The sequence below is a fragment of the Silene latifolia genome, unplaced genomic scaffold (assembly GCF_048544455.1).
Source record: "Silene latifolia isolate original U9 population unplaced genomic scaffold, ASM4854445v1 scaffold_362, whole genome shotgun sequence".
NCBI classification, from domain to species: Eukaryota; Viridiplantae; Streptophyta; class Magnoliopsida; order Caryophyllales; family Caryophyllaceae; genus Silene; species Silene latifolia.
Window position 1 is genome coordinate 100,931 of NW_027413291.1, and position 12,863 is coordinate 113,793.

Below are 12,863 nucleotides of genomic sequence, written 5' to 3' on the forward strand. Positions count from 1 at the left end.
AATGAATTGGTTAAGTTTGCGAGACAGACAAGAGAGATAACCGTTTTTAGGGTTTTTTTTATGATAAGGGTAGTTATGGGATATTAGGGCAAAATGTGTGGGATTTAGTAAAAGGATGTGCGGGATTTAGCAATTGCATAAAAAACAACAACTCATTTTGTAGTAATAAATAATTGTTTTCCTTTTACCAAATGGATTATCTCACAATGTAAGATCGTCTTACATTGTAATTAATCAATTACTATTATTTGTTCTTAATGTTCATTTTTATACTTCTGGTTTGTTTCATACTTTCATGTATTTTGTTTCATACTTTCATGTAGGCACCTCAATATTTGGTATCTTATCTTTATTAATTCAGAAGACAATACTGAATGGAGAATGCGCCACGTCATTTGCACAACGTTTTTTTTTTTGAAATTCAGGTTATGGTGGGTCCCGTTGGTGTGCAAAGAATTTATTTCTTCAAATCGTCTGCCAATACAACCATGCGACAATTTCTGTCTTAAAAAAAATTTATAAAATAATTACATACAATCGGAATAAATGAAATTAATTGCATATAATCGGAATGAATTACAAATCGGAATAAATGAAATAAATTACATATAATCGGAATGAATTACATAATTAATAATAAAATTACATAATTACGAGAATAAATTACATTTAATTACGGGAATAAATTACATATAATGGGAATATATTACAGAAATTAATGAAATTAATTATTACAAACAATGCGAATAAATTAAATAACTTAAATAATTTTTAAAACTAGATAGTACGATGTTGTTGACCGCTTAGTGAGAGATCTATGTGCCGAATATGGTGACACTCTTACTGATGTTAATCCGTCTGTAACTGAAAATGAACATTCACCCGGTAGTTGTGGTTTTAACGCATCCTATTTACGTGGAGAATGTTCATTTCCAGTTAGATCACTGATATAAAACTATTAGATAATTACAATAGAAATTTAAAAATAAAATATTCGTCAAAAAACATTCATACCGTCCTAAATACAAACCCGTGCAATTTTGCACGGGTTTAAAACTAGTTGTAATGTAATCAAAATGCTCGAACTACGCAAAAACTACTCTATGACCCTCTCATCCCTATAAAAAAAGTGACCACTTTTTAATAAATAGTGATCATTTAATGTTAAAAAGAGACCACCTTTTAATTACTAAAAGATGATCACTTTTTCTAAAGTGTTCACTATTTATCGTAAAATGGTTACTTTTTTTTAAATTACACGGGTGTTAAATCAAGATTTTATATATTTGTGTGCATTATATTGTAGGGGTGTTAAATCAAGATTGTTACCTATAAGCTAAAGATATATTTTTTTCTAAGGCAATAAAAAGGATTATGGGCGGCACATTAGAGGCCCGTTTACTAGAAGTATTTAAATCATGTACTTTTACTCTTAAAAAGAACATTTCTAAATACATAAATTCTCATTTGTGACGGCCATATCCGTCGGCTGTCGCAAGCTTGTGACGGGTCAAATACTATCCACATGAGAAGATAAGACAAAAACCAAAGTATCTAGAGAGTAGCATTCTGTTTTGTCTTATCTACCCATGTGGATAGTATTTGACTCATCGCAAGCTTGTGACGGATATGTCCGTCACAAGGGAGATTTGGTGAACATCAGTACAACAAAGCAAAGCCTACACATATTCATACAACTCCTATGACACCAAGCTTCTAAGTTCTACCGTTCATTTTTTTTTTTTTGACAGCTGGGAAGAAAGAGTTTTACATTATAGTGGTACGGCTAACTAAGCCATACCTATAAACTACAACATAAAACACCCGAGTATTACTAATAACATAAACTAAAACAAGGTAAAAATTGCATCGGTTAATAACATAGTGCTGATGGCGTAAGACGGAAGTCTGAACACGCTCTTCAAAATCAAAATCTGCTCCAATCGCTAATGAATGAGCAACGCCGGCCAAAGGAAAATACCCAACTTTGTTTGTCTTGTTTGATGTAGCTTCGGAGAAATACCTGCAACAAAACCCAAGAAAGGGTCTCGGAGATTCATCTCCTTGGCTGAGAAGATCTTCCTCAGAAAGCCAACGAGCCTCCACAAACTCATTTTTACTCGTCTTTATCGATACAACTTCGGAGAAATACCTGCAACAAGACCTAAGAGAGCGTCTCGGAAATTCATCTCCTTGGCTGTGATACACCTCATCTGGAAACCAACGAGCCCCTTAACCCAACGAGAGAGAACAAAGTGCACTTACGCCCCAAGGACGTAGAAAGAAAAGACGGAAAACAGACCACAAAAATTTGTCTCCAAAGGAGAGCAAACTCCTACACTTTAGGACACAACCCCGTGACCAGAACCTCGTAGCCAAGAAAAGCGAGTAAAAAGGTAGAAAACAAAGGGGGAATCATTTAAACATCCCCCTAACCAAAACCAACTCTGGAGACCGCAGTGAGTTGGGCTCAACACTGACCCGATGCAAAGTACCATTCATCCTAATTACCCCGGGGATAAGGGGACAGGACACCCCAAACCATCCACCCGAGCTTATTATATGAATTAACAAAAAGCGGAAAAAACGGAAATACACATTAATCAGTGGTGAAACCACCGCAACCGACCCACCAACGACACTACCAAAGAACCCGACTCCACCCTACCAAACACGCCTCCACAGACAGACAAAAGGCCCAGCCGCCACGACTTTACTCGTACCAAAAAAGAAACAGACCCCACAAGCCATCCACGAAGGTCACAACAGACCCAACAACCACCAACCCCGAAAAAGACACTGAGACTCCAAATTCCACAACGAACCCCCCAGTACCATCGGCTACATGCTACAAAAGCCAACCTAGACAACAACCCAGCCCGACACGCCAAAACAGGAAAGGGAACGATCGGAGGGGAGAGGGGCGAGGGAAGGGGAAACACCGAAAACGTTCCAAATCCACCACTATAAACAAAAGGACACCAAAAAAGAGCATAGCTCGAAGACCAGACCAACAACCCTTAAGCAAAACGGGAACATACCAGATCGGGGAAAGGGGCGAGGGAGAGGGGGAAACAACCCTGATTGGCCAGCAAGTTCTTCGATGACAGGACAGGAGAACGGAGGAACGGAACGACCTCAGAGCACCGACACCAAACCAAACCAGTCCACCGGACGACCGAGACGGAACCACAAACAGACTTCAACAAGAGGAGAGAAAGCCGACGACAGATGATTGGAGCCCAGTGGAGACGTGACTAATCGCCGGAGATAGGTTAAAGGGAGAACCCATCTCCGGCGATAGGGTAAGGGAAGCAGGAGAGGAAGTGTGTTAAAGGGTGTGGCGGCGGCTCAATCAAAATTAGGATTGTTTTGATTTGTTTAGAGAGAAGGGGGAGGTTATTTTCTTAGAGAGAGAAGTGTTTATTTCCAGGTAAAAATTAGTTCTACCGTTCATGTAACACACATTTATTCACCATTTCTAACTTTATGAATCCACAAACTTTAATTACCTTTCAAGTTTCATGTCACACACATTTGTTCATCTTTTCTAGCCTCGGAAATCAACCAACTTCAATCACCTTTCATGTCACACACATTTGTTCACCTTTTCTTGCCTCCGAAATCCACAACTTCAATCACCTTTCACTTTCATGTCACACATTTGCTCACCTTTTCTAGCCTCGTAAATCCACCAACTTCAATCGCCTTCGCTTTCATGTCACACACACTTGCTCACAATTTCTAACCCCAAAAGATCCACCAAGCTCAATTAACACGGCATTGCGAAAGCATGAAGACACTAACTCGTAACAAAACAAAGAAATAATATACACTACTCTGTTAAGCTATAAGTAAGCAAAAAACCATAAGATCTTACAAAATGGGTTAGTGGAAAGGTACATCGCAAAGAGAAAAAAGATGAACTTTCGGAAGCGATAAAAACCATAAGATCTTACAAAAGGTACATCGCAAAGAGAGATGAACTTTCGAGCGATAACCTGATCGATCAAGTCTTGGTCTTTCAACAAAGGCGCTTACGAAGCTTCTTATTTGAAATTGATTATTATAATGATGACGGACAATGTAAGTCGAAAACTATTAACCTATATACTCGTATAGTCATATCTCTCTACATTATCATAATAAAATATAATATTAGCCAAAATAATACTCCATGTTGAATATAATTGTTTTCTTGAATTGAGAATTGAGATAGTTGTCAATAGCCAATTTCATTAGGCCATTCCTTTACAAAATTAATTTGTATACTTTCATTTACTAGCAAATTTAGTAATCTATTCGGCCGAATTTACATGCCCCAACCAGTGGAATTTACATGCCTCGGTAATACTCAAATATCTCTCAGTCTTGGCTCCACCACTGGCCCCAACGCAGACTCTCATTCTTGGCTTACAATCATACAAGACTTACTGCAATTTTGGCTCCGTTTTGAGATCCATTTTATTCAAAGATGAACAACACAACAATATGAAGACGTATCAAAGAAATACAGAAAATCTATCTAAAACAAAGACCCGTAATCCTTTTCGTGATCTACCCCTAATACACTTCTAAACTCCCTACCACGAGTACAAGACAATGTTACAAACATTAAGATACAAATAAATCTCCGGAGCGAAAAATAATCCTATGGTAGCTTTATTCTCCATTTACAGGGAGGTAGTGTACACTCATACCAATAGGATTGTAAAGGTAATAATGAAGCTGATATGCCTTGAGAAATAAGAAGCTTGAGGCGCCATTTTTATGCATGCTCATCGTTGGCATGATTTGGAATTTCAGACTGGCTATCCAAAGGCATGTACTGAGCCATGATAGCTCGGATCTCCGAATCCATGTATTGCTGCAAATTGGGTTTAGAAGACAAAAAAAAACACTCAGATACAAGGTATGAATAATTCGCTAAGCACTAATTCTCATATCACGAGACTGACAGCTTGAGTTGAAATGGGTTCGTCTCACATTGTATTAATATGAGACCGTCTCCAAGGGAACCAACATTTTGACATTTCTTATACAAGTACGCCCAAAACTTGGTCAAAAGTTATTGGTCAATCAAAGACTTCGAGCACACAAACATCTAGCTCACTTCGTACTTTGTAGTACTAGTGAACAAGCCACGCTTGTTTATGTTCATATAAATAAATACTTAACGGAAAGTCACACAGGTCGTCATTTTAAGCTTCATGTAAATGGTTGTGCTGGTTCATACTTCATACTACTAACATAAAGGGTGTAATTAAGCCCAAAAGAATCCAACCCATGTATCGGAGTATCTTTTCACTTAATCACCTGTCCACCACTCTTTCTCTCCTTAAATCTATCCAAAACCACGCTCTCTAACTATGAAGTATGAAGGCTTTGATTATAACACAGTTTTTGCAGTTCGATCCACCTTATTTGATGAATCGGCCTAGATACATCAAATCTCACTCGTGATTTTAGATTTGAAGAACGGAAAAAAGATTGCAGGCATAAATCAGGCGCAGAATTCTATTTGTAGGTACCGAGTAATAATGTAAAACTGCATGTTATTTACTCAAATACTCCCATAAAAGTAGTTACTAAAAAGTTATTTGCATGGGTATTTGGGCAAATAACATGCGGGTTTAGAACATCTTACTGTCAAACATTACAAGAAACTTCCTGTCAGATAATAATGCCTTGCAAGAAACTTTAAACGATCAATTAAAAACACATTTAAGCAAAACATACCCTGATTCTGTGTTTGTAAAAAAGGTATCCTCCACCAGCACACATAGCCAAGGCTAACAAAATAATCCATATAGCTGTCCCGGTTGACTTTGACTCAGAGCCGTTTTTACCTACAGGACAATGATGACAGATTATGGACTTGTGGCATTAGTAAATAAACGATTACAGCAGACAAGTACTAAGGCTAAATAACTCACTTATGCATGTATCATGGTCTCTGATGTACAAGAGATTCCCTGTACACGAGCAGTCATAGCTACCCCATGTGTTCTTACAGTTACATTCAGAGCACTGACAAGCTTTCTTCTCTTTGCATTCATCAATATCTGATTAACAAGACAAGCAAGTACAATATAAAGAGCACATTCAGGCATTCAGCTGCCTGGTTCTCCAAATTCGTTGCCATACAGTAAATTGATTGGAAAAAAATAAAAAAATAACAAGCAGAATAGATGAAATTATTGTTGCGTAATCATCAGATCCGACAACACACGTTAATTTACTACCTCCCTCCATCTCATTTACATTTGTCCCATTTTGACAATGACGGTCAACTTGAACCATTAATCTCTCTCCCAATATTAAAATGTAAAATTTGTCGGTTTTTTTACTACTCTCATATTATCTTCTCAAAATTGTTGCAACTATCGTATAAGTAAGATAAATAAAAAAAAAAAATAGTGCAGATTCTGAAAGTCAAAGGAGAAACCTACCAACTTCAGCATCGATTTGAAAAAAATTGAAAAATGTTCAAGGTTGAACACAACACCCAGGACACGATGTACTTTAGCCGACTTCATGATTTTCTGAGTAATAAGGTAGCCTAAGACCTCTGTGTTTTATTAACCTATTAACTTTCAAGCACGGAAGTGTAAATGCAGTTGAACAAAACTTTTAGCCTCTAACATTGCTCAACTTTAACAAGTGGTACCACTATTTTTTTATGTCTCAAACTAATTTATCAATTTCAGCTACTAAAACACCAGTTACAGACAGTAATGCACTATCAGCAACTCATCCAAACTACAAGAATCTACAATGAGAGTCAGCAAGACTTTTCGCACAGTAATAAAATTAAATGTATTGTCGCCCTTTCTTAAAATTTGGAGACTAGAGACAGGGGAAGCTGTACCTTCACAACTATTCACACCATCACCCTTGAACCCTGGAGGGCATTTGCATCCATCGTCATGGTCCTGTCAACATATGAGAATAAAATTCAAATTTAGTGATTGAGCACTAATGTATAGTAAGAAATCAAACTGATATATTAGCTCTTTCAGAAAATAAAAATAAAAAAATAAAAAAATAAATTCAGTAAAACATTTTATTGCTTGCGTTTTACACCAGTAAAAAAGCAAACTTACAACACAAGCTGAAAAAGTCTGCCCAAGTCGAGTTTCATGCCAGCAACCTCCATGGTTTATCTTGCATTTACCAGGTCCATTTGCTAACAGAGTTGAAATAGTCAACTTAATAGAAATTAAAAAATGTTATGCAAATCTATTTCACATGATAAATTCTTGGCATAAAAAAATGACAAATAAATGCCAAACTGATATAGAGCGCGGCCATCTGAAACCGTGCCTATGGAGAAAAGCGGAAGATGGGAGTAGTTTTTGCTGAACAATCAGGTTACACATAACCATTGAACCATTTGCCTATAAATTTCAATAATACATATAAACATGCTCAGCACCAACTACCCAGAATATTTCAAATATTTGTTCTTAAGAAAATAGAAAATCAACATATATCATATAGGCATTAAACAGAAAAGTGAAGAGAAGTAAAAGTATAACAGGTCGCTTTTGTTGTGACACGGCTACCATGTTTTACTGAAGGAATATGCACTGTAAGTCAGTCAATCTAATGAGCATCAGCATGTGATACCAAGTGTTGCTTGCAAAAGAGTTACTCCGTATTAGTTAACTACTTAGTAATCATTTATAAAACACAATCCATTTCCCATTATGCATCTCAATAAGTATCATAGGAAAAGTGAATCTTGTTTAGTAAAGGCTAGTGAAGCAAAAAAAAAAAACAAAAGGAAAAGAAAGAGAAAAAAGTCAAGGAAAATAACACCACCACAACCCCAGACTGCGAAAATACTGCAGTACGAAACAAACTTTTAACCCCTTAATGAATGATGGATGCTTAACTTTTTACTATGGTGGCCAGCCCATGACTATTTAAGTATAGTATTTTTTGTTGTATCTTGTTTAATTGCATTGAAAGCTTTAACTAGGTAAGAAGTTAAACATTTTCTTTCATGGACGAAAACAGGGTGGTTTTGGCATGGAAGAAATCAATGACATGGACACTGCAGCAGACACATTTCCCCCCTGATACAATCTATTTGAATGACATGATACATATAAGTGTAAGTATAATAGCAGTGGACATAGAGACCAATTACGATAAAAACGGATACATACCAAGCAAAATGACAGAAACTAATCATACATATAAACCCATAAAGTATAAGCAAACATAAATTATCATCATGAGCCTACAAATATGCAGTGTATAGAAAATGGAATAAAAGCCCTACGTTTGCATGAACTGTAGCCATCTCCTTGAAACTGCACGCCATTTGCTAGAGGGCATTCACATACTCTTCCACGAAATGTATCCTAGAAGAAAGACAAAAACTCAACCATTAAACCAAAGACATTGGGGAAATAAGGGACGGAAAAAAAAAAGAAAAAAAAATATCTTATCAGTACCTTGCATGCAGTAACATTTGCTGCCTTGTCTTGCCAACAACCACCATTGTTATCCAAGCACTCATTTGTTTGAATTTCTGTCATGAATCATGATGCGTATCAATAAATAACATACAGCTACTAACTATATCAAAAAAATTGCCGCCTAGGATCATGATCTCAGAACTTTACCATCAGTCAAGCAAACAGCAGGTTCAGTGGTTTCTTCAAAGCCAGAACAGATGGCCTTCAGTACAGCTCCTTTCTCCAACTTGCCTGTGAACATCATGTCAAGCATGTCAGCACTAGAGAACATTCTTTAAAAATACAATACCATATTACCCCAATGCCTCACAGGCTCCGCATATTGCAGGGGAAGGGGTCAGATGTACACAGTCCCACACTCTTACCCGCCCTGTAGCACTAGGGAAATGAAGAGGTTGTTTTCGGTGACCCATAGTGAAAAACGCACAGTGAATCAAACTGAATGATTGTTAGTTCACAAATAAAATAAATGCAGCAAGTTTAATGAGCCATTTTGCTTTATTCCATCAAAGTCCAATATGGAAACACAAAACATTATTTAAAACGGAAAATTCACGTGGTACCCTGAACTTTGTCATTTTGCACGTGGTACCCAACTTTTTAAGTTTGTGTACATAATACCCTCCAAGTTTAATTTTCATGCACAACATACCCTTTTTGTCGTTATAAAAAACCTCAATTGCACATAACTCTTACACCGGAATTCAGAATAGGCCATTTTTTTTTCCTAAAATGATGATCTCGTCATAATCTACGATTTGAGAAAAAAAAATTGTCGACTGACATTTTATAGGGTTTATTTTTAATGAAATCTCAAATCAACCATATTTTCAATCTTAAATTTCCAAATGACCATTTTCATTTTATCAATTTATAGATCTCGAAAAGGTAATCAATTTGGAAAAAAAATTAATTCCGATTTCTGGTCTATGATTTATGTTCATTTGAAAATTTTAAGAACGATAAAAAAGGCACGTTGTGCTTGAAAATCAAATCTCAAGGATATCATATGCACAAACTTAAAAAGTTGGATACCACGTATAAAATGACAAAGTTCGAGGGTACCACGTGAATTTTCCGTTTATTTAAATATGTAACTTTAAATGTTGCGAATAAATACCTCGGTACTGACGATTGTTAACCACAAGTGTAGGCAGTATGGTTACATCACCCCTAGTTCCTTTTCCAATCTAAAAAGAATTTCAAACCAAAAGTGGTATTAATTTAATGGATATGTTGTACTTTGTAAACAAGTACGGCAAAAAAAAAAAAAAAAAAAAAAAATCTAGTTAACAAAAAAAAAAAAAAAAAAAAAAAAAAAAAAATGTCCTATTGCTTACCTGTGCCTCCTGCTCCTCCTTCAAGACAGGATTGTCTTCATCAGCGTCTGGGTCTCCCATGCACTTCTCTATCTTCTTCATGTCAAGTCCTGCAGTTAAGAGCGTCTAAGTTGAGCATTCATGCAAAAATTACCTAACAGAGGCCACTGGCCTCCTCCCCTCCCATTAATAATGTCGTTATTAGTCTTTAGCCAAATGATGTCGACTTCGACTGGTAATTATTCACAATATACTATAGTTTCAAAATCTTACAAGTGATATTAATGGTATAGATGTATCTGCACATGATACATTTACATTAAATTTGTACTCATATATGGAGATATTGATGATGAAAATTGACATCAACTGATCACCAAAGTCAAGTGGCAACAATAAATTTGCGATAGAGATAGTAATGCTTACCCAATGACTTGATTACTCCCTCAGCACACTCCTTATTGTATTTCTTCTCCTTCATAGGACATCTAATCTGAAAATCAGTCACGTAATCCCACCAAACCCAGGGCTTATTTGTCTCATTTGCTACTTTATAAACGCAAAGCTGTCTCAAATTCTCAACTACCACATCTTTACCCTCATAACCTTTGCTGAAATCTTGCTCGGGATCAGGAGCACAGTATCTTCCATGATTGATGCATTGGGACTTGCACTGCTTGCTTATTGTGAATGCCTGAGGGCAGTACCATGTAATATAATGAGGTGTGAATTGGGTATAACCTCCTTTCTCAAGTATCTGACCTGCACCTTTAAATTCCTTCATAAATCCCATCAACATTTCACATTTCACACCACATTCATCGTTGCTAGTTGTCCATAGCTCATATTCTACACGATCATCAGGGTGTGGGACAGCTTCTCTCCAATCGAGATTCACATTGACCATGTCCCCATTGTTAATTGACTTTTTCAGTGTTTCCCCAAAACTCTTTTCAATAAGGGCAGAGGGAATAGTTATGTTCTCGATGTATTTAGCAGAAGTACTATCTTCTTCAGGTGTATCCATGGTAATCAATGCTTCCTGGACATCATCTGCAACGAGGACAGCAGCAGCACCTGCTTGCTGGGCATTCCACACCTTCAAAGCAAAAAAACAATCTGGGAACACCAACAGAAATCAATTAATACTCTGCATAATGATTTAAAATCAACCAAGGAAAACATAATAAAGAGAGGGACACCAGCCACAGAAAAGGAGCAAGTTCCCAGACGTTACCACAGCCAATACCACATTTTCGCACCATGTTGCTCATAAAAAAAAAAAATATTCCATTATTATATGACGGAAAATTACTGCAGAACACCAGTTAGCTACTACCTTCACATCTAATCAAACCAAATAATCCAAGTAGGAATAGGCACAACAGATTTCAGCAGCTTCACTGACTACTCAAAGCAATCTATTCATTAGTTTAAAAGGCAATAACATATCAATGAATCAAGAATATCAATATGTTCCGGACCACTTTTCCACAAATCATCAGAAAAATGAGAACTATAAACAAATATATACTCTTCGACTTATTCAACTGCAAAAACAATAGCTTCAGCTTAAGTAAGAGTTCAACAAAACCCAGTCAACTTAATTCCACTGACTTGTGCTAACAGACTAGCTACAATTTACACACGAAAACAAAAAATCGCAACTTGATTATTCAACAACCCAGACTGATCATAGAAGTAATACGAAATCACGCTGATATTAACAGCTCATATAGGCATATAACTACATTATTGACCATGTTCAACTCAAAAGATCATCAGTAAACATCTAGTCAACTCCAGTTGACTTACTTCAATCTACCGATCTTACATGCTTAACAGCTCAAACAACTACAATCTTACGCATCGGCGACATTCATACAGCAATCCAACACCAGTAAGTACACTATACAAAAATCAACAAGCTAGTAAGTAGTAACCTTATCCACACAACAAATACCATCACAAACTACAAACAGAAACTGCATGAATAACATATCTAACTAATTTAAGACAAATAACAACATTACCATAATTAATCCGAAATCGCTTCAACAAAATTCATCTATACACAATCAACCAACAAAGCTACATATAATCAACTTAAATTACAAAACATCAAAAGAACACAACTTTCACACCAAAACACGATCAAAAACTACAAAATCAATCAAAAACAGCAACAAAAAAATTAACAAAAAAAGGGATTAAAGTAATTCAACCTCCGCGATCAAGCAAGACGAAAGTAGGCAAAGCTCCAGGTTTTTTCTTAAAAGAAATATCAAAATCTGAAAATTCTTTACACCCTTTTTTATTATCCTTAGGATAAACAACAGTACCAGCTAAAGTACCACCATATTGAGGTATACCAAAATTACCAATTGCAGTATCATAATTACCCTTAATTTTATCTGGGGATGTTAATCTTAAACTGTTCTTTTCTACTACAAACCTAGATTCAATTGAACAAACCCAAGCTAATAGTACAAACCCTAATAATGTTAGTGTTGATTTGGGGATTTTTTCTCTCTCATTTGACCACCTTGGAGACATTTTTGAGTGTGAAGATGGGTTAGAGAGAGTATGATTTTTGGGGGGTTTAGAATTAAATTTTTTAGGGATTTTTATAAATTATTTTAGGGATTTTTTTAATTTAATTATGAAGGTGGAGATCTTGAGGTGAATAAATAATTGAGTTGATGGAGATGAGGATGAGAGAGATGGATGAAGAACAGAGGACAGTAGGAGACCATGGGAGATTTAGGATTGATTATTTTACTTGTTGCAGGAAACTTCTTGGACTTGGAAACTTACTACACTTAATTTGTGATTAATCTACTTTTAAAACTGGATAATTACTTAATTAGGTGTTTTTATTTACTTTTTTTTATACAAAAAAAGTGAAAATATAGATTTTGTTTATCGCTTATGGCAATTTTTTCATTAGTCATTTTGTTACTCCTATCTTTTGGGGATGATAAGTAAACCGATATAAAATTTTTGTATGAGAAGTGAACTGTTAACCGGTGTATTTCAAACTGTTTCATAT

At 36.0% G+C, this 12,863-nt stretch overlaps 1 protein-coding gene across 1 annotated transcript; it reads right to left on the reverse strand.

The window, feature by feature from the left end:
- Window positions 1-4,446: 4,446 nt before the first annotated feature.
- On the reverse strand, window positions 4,447-12,646 carry LOC141639383 (vacuolar-sorting receptor 3-like). The gene is made up of 12 exons (XM_074448525.1): window positions 12,037-12,646; window positions 10,238-10,930; window positions 9,833-9,921; window positions 9,613-9,682; window positions 8,640-8,723; window positions 8,469-8,545; window positions 8,294-8,375; window positions 7,107-7,189; window positions 6,872-6,935; window positions 5,937-6,065; window positions 5,740-5,849; window positions 4,447-4,867 (listed from the first exon to the last, which is right to left on the reverse strand). The coding sequence occupies exons 1-12, from the start codon at window positions 12,365-12,367 to the stop codon at window positions 4,769-4,771; spliced, it is 1,911 nt and encodes a 636-aa protein (XP_074304626.1). The 5' UTR covers window positions 12,368-12,646; the 3' UTR covers window positions 4,447-4,768.
- Window positions 12,647-12,863: the final 217 nt, after the last annotated feature.

What these genes read in the sequence shown, in the direction of transcription:
- LOC141639383 (XM_074448525.1), bottom strand. Translation starts at nt 12,367, where the DNA reads ATGTCTCCAAGGTGGTCAAATGAGAGAGAAAAAATCCCCAAATCAACA. An exon ending in TAACAATCGTCAGTACCGAG is followed by an intron (nt 8,724 to 9,612) that starts GTATTTATTCGC and finishes TGATGTTCACAG; the next exon opens with GCAAGTTGGAGAAAGGAGCT. An exon ending in AGACTTTTTCAGCTTGTGTT is followed by an intron (nt 6,936 to 7,106) that starts GTAAGTTTGCTT and finishes ATATGTTGACAG; the next exon opens with GACCATGACGATGGATGCAA.